Source organism: Zonotrichia leucophrys, chromosome 1 (assembly GCF_028769735.1).
Source record: "Zonotrichia leucophrys gambelii isolate GWCS_2022_RI chromosome 1, RI_Zleu_2.0, whole genome shotgun sequence".
Taxonomy (NCBI): Eukaryota; Metazoa; Chordata; class Aves; order Passeriformes; family Passerellidae; genus Zonotrichia; species Zonotrichia leucophrys.
The window spans coordinates 6,462,354-6,476,535 of record NC_088169.1 but is presented as its reverse complement, the minus strand read 5'-3'; the positions used below and the strand labels follow the sequence as shown (position 1 = coordinate 6,476,535).

Sequence of the window (14,182 nt, the reverse complement as noted above, 5' to 3'; positions counted from 1 at the left end):
CTAGCAATACAAATCAGCAGAACAGCAAATATAGCTACTCCTGGTAAAGAGTCTACAAAATACAAATCAGGATCTATCAGTTTCACATATAGTCAGCCTTTCTTAACTCATTTGAAATAATCATCCATAATAGATTCTTGAAATATCTCAATCCTATGTGCTAAAACTTCCTCTGTTTTTCTCAGAAAATAAACAGATCCTATTAATTTACAAACAAATCTAATTTTTCAGAGCATCTTCCTTCCTCAGTTTTTCTATCACAATTTATTAACATCCAAAAAACTAATGATATCTCTAAAGACAGGAAAATCTCTCATCCAAGTAAAACACTATTTCTGATAACAAAACTCTATTTTGTTGGCTTTAATGAAAGCAAGAACAGTTTCATACATTCATTACTGTTTCCTTAGAATAAAAACATCTGAAGAAACTGGGCTTATGTCAATTATCTCAGAGTGGAAAGGTGATTAAGTGAATAGCAGAAAGTACAAAACTCAGCCCTATCATATTCCCTACTCACCTCACTCCCACTACCTGCAACTCTGGTAAGATTTGCAAGCACCTAAGCAAACAAAAAACCCTGAAGGTCTAAAAGCTGATTAACATCACACTGTTCCTCTTAAACCTCTCTGAGCCAGGAGGAGATACTTGAAATCTCTTTGACACACATTTCAAAGCTGCCACAAACCCAGGAAAACTGAAAATAAAATTTCTCCCTTTATTCTGTGTGCCAGCCTCCTTCAAAGCACAAATCTTACAGAGCCACCAGTGTGAATGCTGGACATCAAGGGAAGCCTTTAAATGAGCAAGAAATGTCTTGTATATGGAGCTGAGTTTATAAATCAGCACACTGCTCAAAAGGTGAAAATATTTACAAGCCCAAGAATGCTCACCTGTCACTTTGCTTGTTACAGAAGTCATTCCTTATTTTATCTACTATAGAGGTTCGGGGAAGGATATTGGTTTTGTTCTTTTTCTTGGCATCACTCTCAACCACCACAATCAGCCAGTCCACTGAGCTGTGAGCCTTGAGAACGTTCTGCCACTTGGTGATGTCATCCTTGACTGTGGTTTTGTACACTTCCGTGTCCTGGGATGAGAAGTGGTGAATCATCAAATCAAACAGACATTCTGCACAATTTCAAAAGGCAAGTTTTGTTCCAAAAGAAGGCAAACAGAAAGACATCTCAAATGGAATTAGTGACAGTAAGTTCACTTACTGAAAAAAAATCAAATTAGGTAAAGCATAGTAAAATTCTAGTCTTTTAATTTAATTCATTTCCAGTATTTCAATATAGTAGTTGGTACATTATCATTCTTTAGATGACTGAAATTAAGATTTTTAAACATCATTTAAGCTCTTTGTTTTACACCTTCTGGAGCTTTACAATAAAAACATGCTTGAAATGACAAAGCTGAACTGTTTTATTCTCACATAGTAACAGAAGTGTGATATTTCCCCCTTCTGCACTGCTCGAATCTCAACCTGTTTAAAAGCTTATTTTGCTTCTGGGTTGGTATTACTGAGACAAATACAGATAATTCTTAACACTGTTCTGGATTTTTTTTGACTGGTCACAGATCAGATGTCAACTATGTCCTTCAAGTGGATAATTAATTCACAACAGAGGCAAACCAAAAGGCAGTGAACTGGACATAAACAGGATTAAGACATTCCAAATCGTGCCCAGTTAAATTACTGACATCCACCAGTACCTAACAGACACAGAAGATGAAACTAAAGAAAAAAATTGTATATTTAGATTTCAGTACACCAACAGATCATAACTGAACTACCCTGGCCACATTTCTGCGTTACAAAGAAAGTGGACTGTGCCACTGCAGTGTCACTGTAAGATCCTGGGGCTTTGTGACAAAGTACTGAAAACAGGTTATTCAAATGCCTGTCCTCTTAGTGTCAAGTAACATTACAAACAGATACTGCTTATGGCAAGAAGTGCTCAAGCTAAGTTTTGTTTCCAGCAATATATCAGGTATGCATCCTTATGCAACCCAGACTTAACTGTTTGCACTTTCTGCTTGTGCTGTTATTTTCATTTGCTTTTCATGCTTATATGAACAATTTCATTTTTAAATTTGAGTTTTTCTGAGTACTTACACAACATTCTGTCCAATAAATATGAAGGAAGGGAAAAGTCAAAAGGGCTTTATTCCCCTCTTTGGGTAGTAGCTCCTCTTTAAACTGAACAAAGTTGGATTCCAGGTGAATCATCTTGGGAGCACGGCCGTAAGACCTACAGGGTTGAAAAACTGAAATTAGTGGACAGAACAGAAAAATGAACATGTGTGGTGGGGAAGAGAAATAAACTGAAATACTCTGGCACTGGAAACCCACAAACTACACTCACTGCAGTTGGTATAAAGTCAACTAAAATTTGGTGTTGCTTGAAATGAGATAAAATGCTGTTCTCCTTTTTGAAGAACAGCAGCTAGAAAATCTTCAGCTTTCTTTCAGTAAAAGATTTTTTGTATCTCTAGGAAGAGTAGAAAATACCAAATAAGAGAACTCCCCCCTTTTATTTTCCAATCACAAAACATTCAAATATATTAAATGTATTTCTGAAGGGAAATACATCTAATTCCATGTGAGCTCTACCTATATTCTCACTGAGGAGAAAGCATACCACACATAGAACACTGCAGCCCAAGTACATCAAAGCACACCAAGACAAACCCACAAACCACAAAATCAGGAAGAGAAACACAGCATTACTATCATTTTTCTTTAGGCAACGTTGAAGGGTTGAAAAGATCATCCTCAAGTGCACAACATTCACTTTGATTATCTAATTTCTCCAATTTCTTCAAGGCAGTTGCTCTGTTCAACTCAATTTATGGTAAGAGCTCCTCAGAACACAACAAATACACATTTACCCAGGTCAAAACCAGACACTGAAACAGAATCACTGAATAAAATTCAAGTTTACCTCCTCCATTCCATGGGTTCTCTAGGAAGCTGCTGAGAAAGTGTAGGATACAAGGAAGTAAATAAATTCTGATCTCCAGCACCTGAAAATGAAAGGCATTAATATATTAGCATGTACAAATTACAGAATGTATATTAATATGCTATTCTACTCATGGTCTGGTGTTACTAAGAACATTTAATTTTGTCTGTTATGTGGAAACTGGAGTCCAGCATTGAATTGTGTTTTTTAAGTCACTCTTAAGACCTAATATAACACTTTTAAGTAGACACTGTTAAAAACTTCTTATTGTGATTTTCCACAGAGCTACATAATCCATATACCAAAGAGAGTATCATAAAGCTGGTCCAACTCCAAAAACAAAACAAACAGCTCCTTAGCTGGAGTCATTGGTTTAAAATAAAAAAAAAGTATATTTAAAAATATTCCAGAATTTAGACTCCCCAAACCAGAGGACTGAATAGAGTGGTTCCCATCATTCTGTAGCTGGGCCTACGCTGAGAAAACGTGGTTTAGCACATGTTCTGTGTTTTACTGGATATGATTCCTCTCTCCTCATTTTCTGGGACTGTTGTCACTACAAAACACCTCCCTGACTACCAAGCTGTTCTGCAGAAACACCAGGTCTGTTAACACAGTTCCCAAACAGCTCCAGTAAATACAACACCACTGCAGGAGTACTTAGATACAAGTCAGAACAAAATGCAGCATTTACCACATGAAAAAAATGTATTACCAGTAACCTTTCAACAAGAATTCTTAAATTCTCTTAGGTTCAGGGAGAGTACGACAAGGGCAAGACATTAATTAAGATTTTAACAGCCTTATAGGCAATTCTGCTATTTCCTGGTGGTTTTCCTTTTCACAATCTTTCTGCACACCAGAACAGGAAGATCCTCTCACCTTCCTGTGGAACTGGAAGCTGCAGAAGTGCCTGACATCCTTTTCTCTCCCTTCAACCCCCAATCTCACATCCAGGCACAAAGCCACGCATTGCCTCCACTTTCCTTTAGCATTCTTTAGTTCATTTTAGAAATCCTTTTCTAGTCCTCCCTCCTTTCCCCAGTTTTCTCACATATATTATTATTCTCGCATATAATACTTTGATTACCACAATTCTATCACCACACAATAAAGTATATTAAAAATTAAAGTTTAAGAAGCTGATTAAGTGCAAAAACAAACAAAAACAGCTCTTCTCATGCCTGATCACATTAGCTATTATTCAACAATGCAATTTCATAAAATAGCTAAAAACAGAACAAAAACAATCAGTACTTAAGCCCTGCTTCTCGAGAAAAGTACCTTATTCTTGAACCTTCACCTTCATGCCATCTGAATTAAGTGTACCATACCACATGCTATTTAAGACCACAAGCAAATGGCCTGAATGAATACTGAAACAAGTGTTAGTGATAGTGTTAATGCTGTTTTATACCCAGCTACACCTCTGTGAGCCAAGCTGAGAACAGCCTATTGATTTGCAACTCATTACTGCCCACAGAGAGTGAAACATGGCTTAGTGACTGAGCAGCAGCACCGTGACCACATCAAAATGAGAGTCTGAGAGCTCCAAATCTGCTGGAAAGAACAAGCCACATATTTTATCTCTGGAGTATAACAAAGTAATTTTTCTACACTGCACCTAAAAATTCAATGTATGCCACAAAAAATATTCCAGAATTCAACACCTTAAGTAAAAAGGACTGCTACTGAATACAGAGGAACTAAAGGATAATGTGTAAGCACCCTGCTATTCAGGCAGACACATCACATTATCAGCTTAAAACAGGTATATTCATTTAAAAACCAGGCAGCTTTTCCTCCTGCATTGGTTTTGAGGGTATATCAAATATACAGAAGAATGTGTTTTATGATCAAGGCAACACAGCCCTCTAGGATTAGCAGAAAAGTGAGAAGAGACCTTCAATGTGAAATACATTGGCTGTCTTTGAACACAGACCAAAGCTGCTACCACGCATTTCCAGCACCCAAAGGGCTGCAACATTTCATGTTCTGCCCAACTGGACCCTGTATCTACTGTAAGCAGCATGTTTGAGCTGATCAAGCCAAGAACACCACAATGAAGTTATCAGCAGGCAACACCAGCACAGCACTGACACAGGAGCAGCACTGACACCAGTAAGTGCAGCAAGGAGTTGTGAGGGCTGTCAGATGCACAATACATTGTGAACTGGTGCTACTGGGCTGCAGGGAGGGACACAGGAGCACAACCTGCACAAATACCAGAACAGAAAGTCCCAAAAGATCACTATTTCTGGAGTGGTGCTGAGCAGGATTCCTACAGCTCAAGAGACCTCAAGCATTCCAGAAGTCTCATTCTCTGCTCTATATAAATATATATGCCTCTGATGCCTCTGTATCTATGATCTACTTTCCAAAATATATAAAAAAGGGGAAAAATAAGATGGAAAATAAAGAAGAAATAAAGGAGAAAATACAAACAACACCACTACAGGAATTTTTGCTTGTATCTGACTGAGTTCTATGAATTTAGAATGAAACATTCCAAAACCCCAAGTAACCCTGGAATTCAAACTTAGAGCAAACCCCAAAGAGCCTGAACAAAAGTCTGAGAATTGCTGCAAATATTTTGTTGTAGGACTTTTTGTCATTTTTTGCGAGTTGGTAAGGAGGTTGCTTTGTTTGAGGTGTTTTGGAAAAAGAAACAAAAAAATTTAAAAGATGATGATTCAACCATATCACAGCAAATTCATTTCAGTGGACTGGTCTCAACACTAAAACCCAAGCCAAACCATTCTATGGTTGTCAGTAATGGGGCCAGAGTGTAAATGATTATCAGATACAACTGAAAGGGAAAAGGAAGGATGTGCATATATAGGAAGGAAAAGTAATTGTGGAATCCTATCATAATTAAAATCAAGAAGCCTTCTGGAGAAGGGTTTTCATCTTTCAGAACCTACAGGCAAATAAGACCAAATATCCCCTAGAGATGATAACTAGGGAGTAAGATTAGAGTCTGAGAACCTCCTGGAACACCTACCTCAGCTTTTAAACCATGTATGTCTGAATTAATCTGCTCCCCACCTGGATGTCAACAGACACCCCACAAACACAGAAAAAACACAGAGACTTTCAGTGATACCACAGCTAGTACAGGCTGCTCCTGCACATGAAGTGGTGACACACAACAACTGAAAGCAGTAATGTAAAGCACCTGTTTCCTTTCTCTCTACATGACAAAGTTCAAAGGGCAGGGCCTTTGGCACTTATCTAAACACTTCACTGCTGTGGGTGGAGAATGGATCCAGAGCAGCCCTGAGAAGGAACTGGGGGTGTTGGTTCAGAAGGAGCTCAACACGGCCAGGCCAGGTGCACTGACAGCCCAGAAAGCCCAAAGTGTCCTGGGCTGCATCCAAAGCACCGTGGGCAGCAGGGGAGGGGGGATTCTGCCCCACCTGCAGAGCTGCCTCCAGCCCTGGGGTCCCCAACATGAGAGTGACAGAAACCAGCTGGAGTGGGACCAGAAGAGGGACACAAAGATGCCCAGAGTGCTGGGGCACCTCTGCTATGCAGAGGGGCTGAGAGAGGGGCTTGTTCAGCCTGGAGAAGAGACCTTAGAGCCCCTTCCAGTGCCTAAAGGGCCTCCAAGAGCGCTGCAGAGGGACTTTGTACCAGGGCCTGCAGCGACACAACAAGGGGCAGTGGCTGTAAACTGAAAGAGGGTAGATTTAGTCATCAGGATGAAATTCTTCCATGTGAGGGTGGGCAGGCCCTGGCACAGGGTGCCCAGAGAAGCTGTCCTGCCCCATCCCTGGGAAGTGCCCAGGGTCAGGCTGGATGGGCCTTGGAGCACCTGGGACAGTGGAAAGTGTCCCTGCTCATGGCAGGGGTTTGGAACAGGACAACCTTTGAAGTCTTTTCCAATCCAAACAATTCTGTGATTCTTTCCTCCTTGTCTTTCTTCCTGACATTTTGGTAGATCAAATCAGTGCAACCTTTCTCCCTTTCCCCTTTCCTATCTAGGACACTTGTTCTACTCTAAATTTGTACAGGAACAGTGAAAACCAGAATGACCACCTAATCAAGGGGGACATGCACTCTTTGCAGCAGCTAACACCAAAGAACCATAAAATATTGACATTTATTAGGTTCATGATTGCTTAAAACCACCAAAATCCCCAATAATATATTTTTCCTAACACTTTCCAAAGTTCTTAGATGCTAAGAGGTTCTGTCACTATAGTATCTAAATATACCACAGTGATTTTTTTTTTTCCTCTAGAGGAAATCATCCTAACCCACTAACTACACAGGCAGTTTAAAACAAAAACTCCTGAGGTCAGATGACTAAAGAAGACAAATATTTTCCTTTGATACCAATGACAAGCCCAGTCAACTGAGATAAAAGGCTTTGAATACCTTGAAAAGAAAACAGAGCCAAGACTACACTTTGGTGTAGTTTTGTTTGGGTTTTATCTCCAAGTATCACTCACAGCTAACCTTTCTGACCCCATTTACTTTTCCACTAGTAAAAAGTTCTACTATGAATCTTTTTTCTTAAATCAATAGACTGTAAGAAGTGGATCTACCTGAAGTTTTGGTGAGATTTTTATATTTACATCTTTTAAAGGTCCTCCTCTCTCCTAACTCAAATTCATACTCAAAAGAGGTCTAAAAACTAAGACACAATGCAGCTAAATTGCTATATAAAAACCATAGCTGATTCACTAGAAGAAAATCCTTTTAGCAAAACTCCACTTCTGCACTTCTGAATCTGTAAAACAGGTTAGAACTAACAAGTAGATGCCACTTGTCATGACAAATGTAATCAAATATTTAAGCACAGAATAATGTATCAGCTACACAACAGTGCTGACTTATAATGCAGGCAGGAGTTCTGGTTGAGAACAGGGAAATGAATTTATAGGATATAGTTGTTAAATAGTCTCTAGCAGCAAATCACTTTAATCACTTGGGCTACATCTCATTTCTTGCTGCCACATTTTTTATTACATCTATCTACTAGTAACAGAAGAACTTTTGAATCAAGCTCCTCTAGTCCCAGGACAGTATTCTTAACTGCAAGTATTTATTTTCACCACAAAAAGATGCAAATTCTTCCCTTTCCCTCCCCACCCCTTACTTTTATTGATCTTTCTGTTCCTGCTGTAGAGAATTGCAAACATTTTCTCTTCTTGGGCCTACAAAGCATTTGCTGATGGTTTTTCTCTTGCTGTGTCACAGCACATTCTGAACATGGACCAGATAAAAAGGATGCACACCATTCTCTCCAAAGATTTATATATAAAGTTCATTGTGCTAAAACAGGTTATTGACAGTGAGAGCAAACATGCAAACACACAATATAAACAGAGAGAAGACAATATAAACAGACACTATGAGCTGATAAAGGAATATTCCACAACTGCATGAAGATAATTACAAAAGAACAGCTTGTTAGGAAAGCTCTGAAAAGCTTAATAATTACTTCATTTTGCAGAATTGTCCTAAGGCTCCAGCCTCCTCTTCATATGGATAGAGCTAATAATTTAAGTGCAAATCAGCTACCTAAGGATGAGTTCTTTGGCTGATATATATATGTGCAACAACATTATACTGAAGCTCCAAAGACTTTCTCAAAGTTTCAAATTGGATTCCTGAGAGAGAAACAACATTGTTTGGGTTTCCTAGGAAAGCAAGCTGCACTGGCTTAGAGATTTTGTAAAGTCAACATTTTACGGACACTACTCAAGTTCAAGATGTTTGATGCAAACACTCAACCTGCCTCTGCAAAAAAAACCAAAAAAAAATTAATGAAGCTAAAAATAATCCTTCTACAGCAGTGAGAAAGCTGTAAAATGACTCAAAACACTTTGTAAGCTTCCCAGGTCTGGCAGCAATGCAGATAAACTGCTACAAATGAGTTGAGAGTTTACAAAGTAACCTGCCAGAGAGAGCAGAACCACAGCTGGACAGAGAAACTCCCCAGGGGCTTTGCAATCTAGTAAGACTGACAGTGTAAAAAATATGGCTCAAATTAATTTGGAACTGAGTCATCATGGCACTCAGTCCTACCTGACAAGAGTGATTTAACACTCAGGGGTGCTGCCATACTGAGAAAAGGGAAAACACATAAAGGAACAGCAGCTTTCTGTGAATACACTACTTTTCCTACACTTGGAAAATAAAGTTGTCTGCATGCCTAGAGAAAGGATCTCCAGAAGCTGGTCATGCATTGCCAAATTCTATGAACCTAAAAACTCTCTGTTAAAACTACAGGTGTTTCCAGTGATGCAAACACAATGAAAACAAGGCTAATTCACTTACAGACAGCTTCTGAGGGCAAAATAATCAAATTACAGCACTAACATGAAAGAAATGCTGACAAAAACTGCATTTGCAACTGGCATCAGATGTCCAAGACAGTGGAACCTGCCACTTTTTCCCATAGGCCAAAGCCTGTAGACAGAGTGCTGAATTAAGGGTTGTGCCAATATAGCAAATAACTACTGTTAAAATACAGACTAACTCAGAGGTTTGAAAGCATTCTTTACCAAAGAAGCATTCCTTTCAGAGCACTGTCAAATTTATTTCAAGCAGGTAAAAACATTAGTTTACAAAACAACTCTGGTATGCAGAGTGTTGAAAAGAAGTTTCACTAGGAACAAAACTCCCTCTTCAGTTCTCTCTCATTAAGAACAAACCCTAAGAGTTAACAGGAGTTATTTCATGATGCAAAAGTTTACCTGGCAGAGATTAATCTGAATCTTGTAGCAGAAGGAAATACTTCTGTTCTGAAAAGCACCCTCATTTAACCTCTTACTTCCCAAATCAGAACCCAGCCATCCTCTCACAGGTCCGTTTTGACCCCACGTGCCCCCCCTGGGTGGGACACAATAAAAACACACTGGGTGGGACACTGATCCCAGTAAAACTCCAACTGCCTGAAAGTGGAACCACAGACAAAGATAAACTGTGTTTGTTGAGCTGTTTCTAATACCATGGCTTTTAATGTGTTTTGTAACAAACCCACACCTAGTCAATCCCTTCCCTGAAAGGCCAAGCCTCACCTCTCTGTAAATCTTTAGCAATAAAATGCTTAGAGGAGCTTCCCTTCAAGTAAGTCATTATTGGTGAATGCACTTATTTGAAATATTAGAGTCTCCAAGCACTCCTCTCCTCTGAACAGAGAAGAAGAGAAACTAAAGCATTAGTAAAATGCAGTTACAGTAAAATGCATTCCCCATCGAAATCAAAAGTTTTGGTTTAAAATGTAGCAAGTCACCCTTACTACATTCAACAGAGAGGTAATCTCTGAGCAATTCTGCTGAATTAACCTGAACTCCTGAATTAGGCTGTCTCAGACCAAGCCCCTCCAGTCCATACCAGTAAAGATACTCCTGTTGTGCTTGTCCAGGGCAATAGAAATGATTTCCTCAGTCCAGGAGTGAGGCACACAAGTGACACAAAATGCTCACCTCCTATCTCATTTGTAAGTCTGCTGCTACCATACGGGATGGGGATAAGAACAAAACATTATACAACCATAATGTATGCTCACTCACCACACAAAATTAATACTGTTTTCAATATCAGACAACTGGGCTTGATTGAAATCTGGTTAAATTTCAAGTTTGGAAGTTTGAAAATTCTGTTGTACAAAGAGACCAGAGTTGTTTTCAGCACCCTAATAAAAACCCCAAGGTTTTACCCTGAGGTAAAACTTTGTGTACTTCAACAGACTAAAATATTACTTAAATCATACAGGAACAGGGAAGACTGACCTGCACCAGCAAGTCCCACTGCCCAACACATGGAGACTCTCCAATGCTGAATACACATATAGCCAGAAAATCTGAAAAGCAAGTCTCTACAGCCTGTACAGTAGCATAAACACCACCAAACTATAACTTCCAGATGTTTCTGATATGCATATTTTTTCTGACTTTAAATCTGAAGTGAAATGGATTTCAAAATTCTTGAAACAGGTGAGTAGAGAAGATTCAGTACAGATCCTGTTCACTTCAGCTTATGAACTGCATTCAAAAAAAGGAAAAAAGTTTAAGACAGAAAAGAAAAAAAAGCAAATTTACAAAAGAGTCTGGACAAAATATATACCCACAGAGTTCCACAATTATACAGCTACAAGGTTACAGTTGGATACTTTTTCTAAGTAAGGTCTAAGGTCTAAACCAATAAATGCTTGCTCCATAATAAGACAACACAACTGTGAAACAAGTTTCTAATTCACAGGCACATAAAGCATTCCCAGTGTTCTAGTGATAAAGTGCAAATATGTATTTTGTTACATCATCAGTAGAGATACTTCTGACTAAGACCAGCCGCTGGCTACCTTTTGTTAAAAAAGAAAAAGCAGAATTCTCTATGCTGATCTCATTCCCTTTACCTTTTTATAAATATTATGGATATAGTTAGAATAAAAAAGACTATTCCGGTTGATAGGAACCTGCCAGGATCATCTGGTCCAACTATACGACCACTTCAGGGCTGACCAAAAGTTACAGCATGTTAAGAGCACTGTCCAAATATCTCTCAGACACTGACAGACTTGGGACAGACTGAGACACCTCTCTAAGGAGCCTCTTCCAGTGCTTGACCCCTCTCCTGTTAAAGAAAAGCTTCCTAAGGCCCAGCCCAGCCTAGGTGCTTGTTTTAAGTGAACTGAGTGCACCTCTCTATACCTGTAAGAACAGAAGGGATTACGTTTTACATCAGGACCACCTGCCTGTCTCTGATACCTGAAAGAACTAATTCACAGCTGGAAGCAGGGATCCCGTTCTGGTTAACTAAGCCCTCTCAGGGATGGAACCAAAGCAGTTTAAGATTAAAGTGTAATGTCAGCGGGCAGGCATCAGTGGGATCGCCACAGAGGATGCCTCCTCGCAACTTCTCTTAGCACCAGCAAAGCCACACAAAGCTCGCTGCCAGGAAGTTTGGGGTTCACCATTTATTCTCACATTTCACCCTCTTCCCCTAAACACCTCTGAGTACCACATTCGCCTTGTTATTTACTACAGAAACAACCCCAAGTTTGCCCACTGCCATCAGAAAGGGGGGGGGGGGGGCAATGAAGAGGCAAACCCCGCCATCAGATCCCTTCTGCAGGCGCCCTGTCCCCACCCGGAGCTGCGGGAGCCCCCCAGAACCAGGCACCGGCTCCTGCCACTCCCGGGCCCGCCGGGAGCCCCGGCCGGACCGCCAGCCCCGCCAGCAGGGACACTCACAGGTCACGATGGGCTTGTTCTCCATGGTGTAGATCACGGGGGGCTTCTCCCTGCCCTCCTCCTCCTCGGCGGGGTCCATGAGCGGGCGGGGTCGTCAGCCCCGGCTCCCCCGCCCGCCCGGCGCCATGGAAACACGGCCGGGGGGCTGGGACGGGACGGACAGGCCGGGCCGGAGCGGGGGTGGTGCCGCCGCTGCCGCCCCCCCCCCCCGCCTCCCCCCACCCCCTTCCCCGCGTCCCCGCAGCGCCGCTCCGGAGGGGAAGGCGGGCGGGAGAGGCTCATCCGCTTCCTGGATCACCGGGCAGGCATTACCGCTTCCGGGGAGCGCCGCCGCCGCCGGGGAACCCGGAAAAAGGGGAATGCGGCGGGGAATGGAGGGGAAGCGGGGACGGGGAGCGGGGTCCCGGCCTGCGGCCCTCGGCAGCCGCGGGGAGCCGGGGCGGGGCTGCCCCTGAGGGGCAGAACCCCTGAGCGGAGACTGCCGGCGGGAGTCAGGGAATGGTCGGAGTTGGAGTGACCGCTGGACATCGCTCAGTGACCTCCCGAGATCACTCAGGGACCTCCCAAGATCGCTCAGTCCATCCTCCTGCCCCTGAGGGACGGCCCGAGGCGCCTGAAGGGCAGAGCCCCCGGGCCGCCCTAAACGGTGACAGCCGGCGGGAGTCACGGAAGGGTCGGGGTTGGAGTGACCGCTGGAGATCGCTCAGTGACCTCCTGAGATCGCTCAGTGACCGCTGGATTTCACTCAGTCCATCCACCTGCCCAGGCAAGGTCACCCAGAGCAGGTGACACAGGAATAGATGGGTCTCTCCACACAGGGAGACTGCACACCCTCCCTGGGCAGCTGTTCCAGAGCTCTGCCACCTCCATGGAAAGTTCCTCCTTGTGCAGGGGTGAAACTTCTCGTGTTTTAGTTTATGCCCTTGTTTTTAGTTTTTTATGCCTTACTGCTCCTTGTCCTGCCGCTGGACACCACTGAGGAGTCTGGCGCCACCCTCTTGGCATCCTCCTGGGAGATATTTATATGTATGGATGAGATCTCAGCCTTCTCTAGACTAAACAGGCCCTGCTCCCACAGGTTCTCCTCATAAAAGAGATGCTGTTTGTTAAAATGAAATTTATTTAAATTTGTTGCAGGACTTCTGTGAGGCTTTGGAGGACTTCGTGGGCAGCTGCCTGATGTGTCATTCCCATGGCTGTTCCTGGCTAGTTCAGTGGGAGTAAATGCATTAGGGATCATATTTTCCACTGACTTCAAATATATAAGTGAATATGGCCCTTGAAGTTTAATGGTTTATAATGTAGAGTTTTAAATGCATAGAGATAATAACACCCCATTACGCTTCTTTTGGGTCTAATTAGTGGTATTAGAGCCATAAAATTGACCTTGTTTTACTTTAGACTGAGATGCTATTCCTTTCTTTTAAAAAAATCTGCTGTTCACCTGGGTCATCTGCAGTTTCTTCAGAATAAAGAATCCTAAACTTAGAGGGTTTGCACTTACTGTCTCAAATAAAAGTGAGTAAGATCTAGAAGAACATATTGAAAGTAGTCTACCATAAGGGATAAAAATGGAAAACACTGCATACATGTGCAAAGCTAAATGTAACCTCAGGTAATACTATAAGTAATCTGTGAATTAATCATAATTCTTTATTTCACAGTGACATTGTGCTCAGGTGGTTTGGGTGTACAAATATTTATAGAAGTCAATTTGTTTAGAATTTTCTTTCAGTAAAACCTTAACCATTTTTTCTGGACTCATAATGTTGATTAAAAAATAATTACAGCATCCTTGTAACATATTTCATCCCTTAATACTGCTGAATACTCCCAGTTATTTTACTGGGGGATTATTGGTTGTTTCCTATTTGAATATTTGCACAGAAATTTGCTTTCACCTTGGTTGTAACTTGTTTCTTAGCACAGTGAAACTTTAATAATATTTTATACAGAACAATTAAATGTTTTCATCTGATTTTCAGGTTTAGGTGAACAGCTGTA

General features: G+C 41.5%; 1 protein-coding gene across 1 annotated transcript in view; it reads right to left on the bottom strand.

Moving 5' to 3' along the window:
• The window catches only part of TRAPPC10 (trafficking protein particle complex subunit 10), a 38,220-nt gene extending 25,847 nt beyond the window's left edge, over nt 1-12,373 (bottom strand). The window contains exons 1-4 of the mRNA XM_064706178.1: nt 12,179-12,373; nt 2,949-3,030; nt 2,120-2,255; nt 894-1,090 (exon numbers count right to left, since the gene is read on the bottom strand). Of these exons, the coding sequence (XP_064562248.1) occupies nt 894-1,090; nt 2,120-2,255; nt 2,949-3,030; nt 12,179-12,257 (494 nt within the window). The 5' untranslated portion in view covers nt 12,258-12,373. The remainder of the gene's footprint in view (nt 1-893; nt 1,091-2,119; nt 2,256-2,948; nt 3,031-12,178) is intronic.
• Between the last annotated feature and the right edge of the window lie 1,809 nt (nt 12,374-14,182).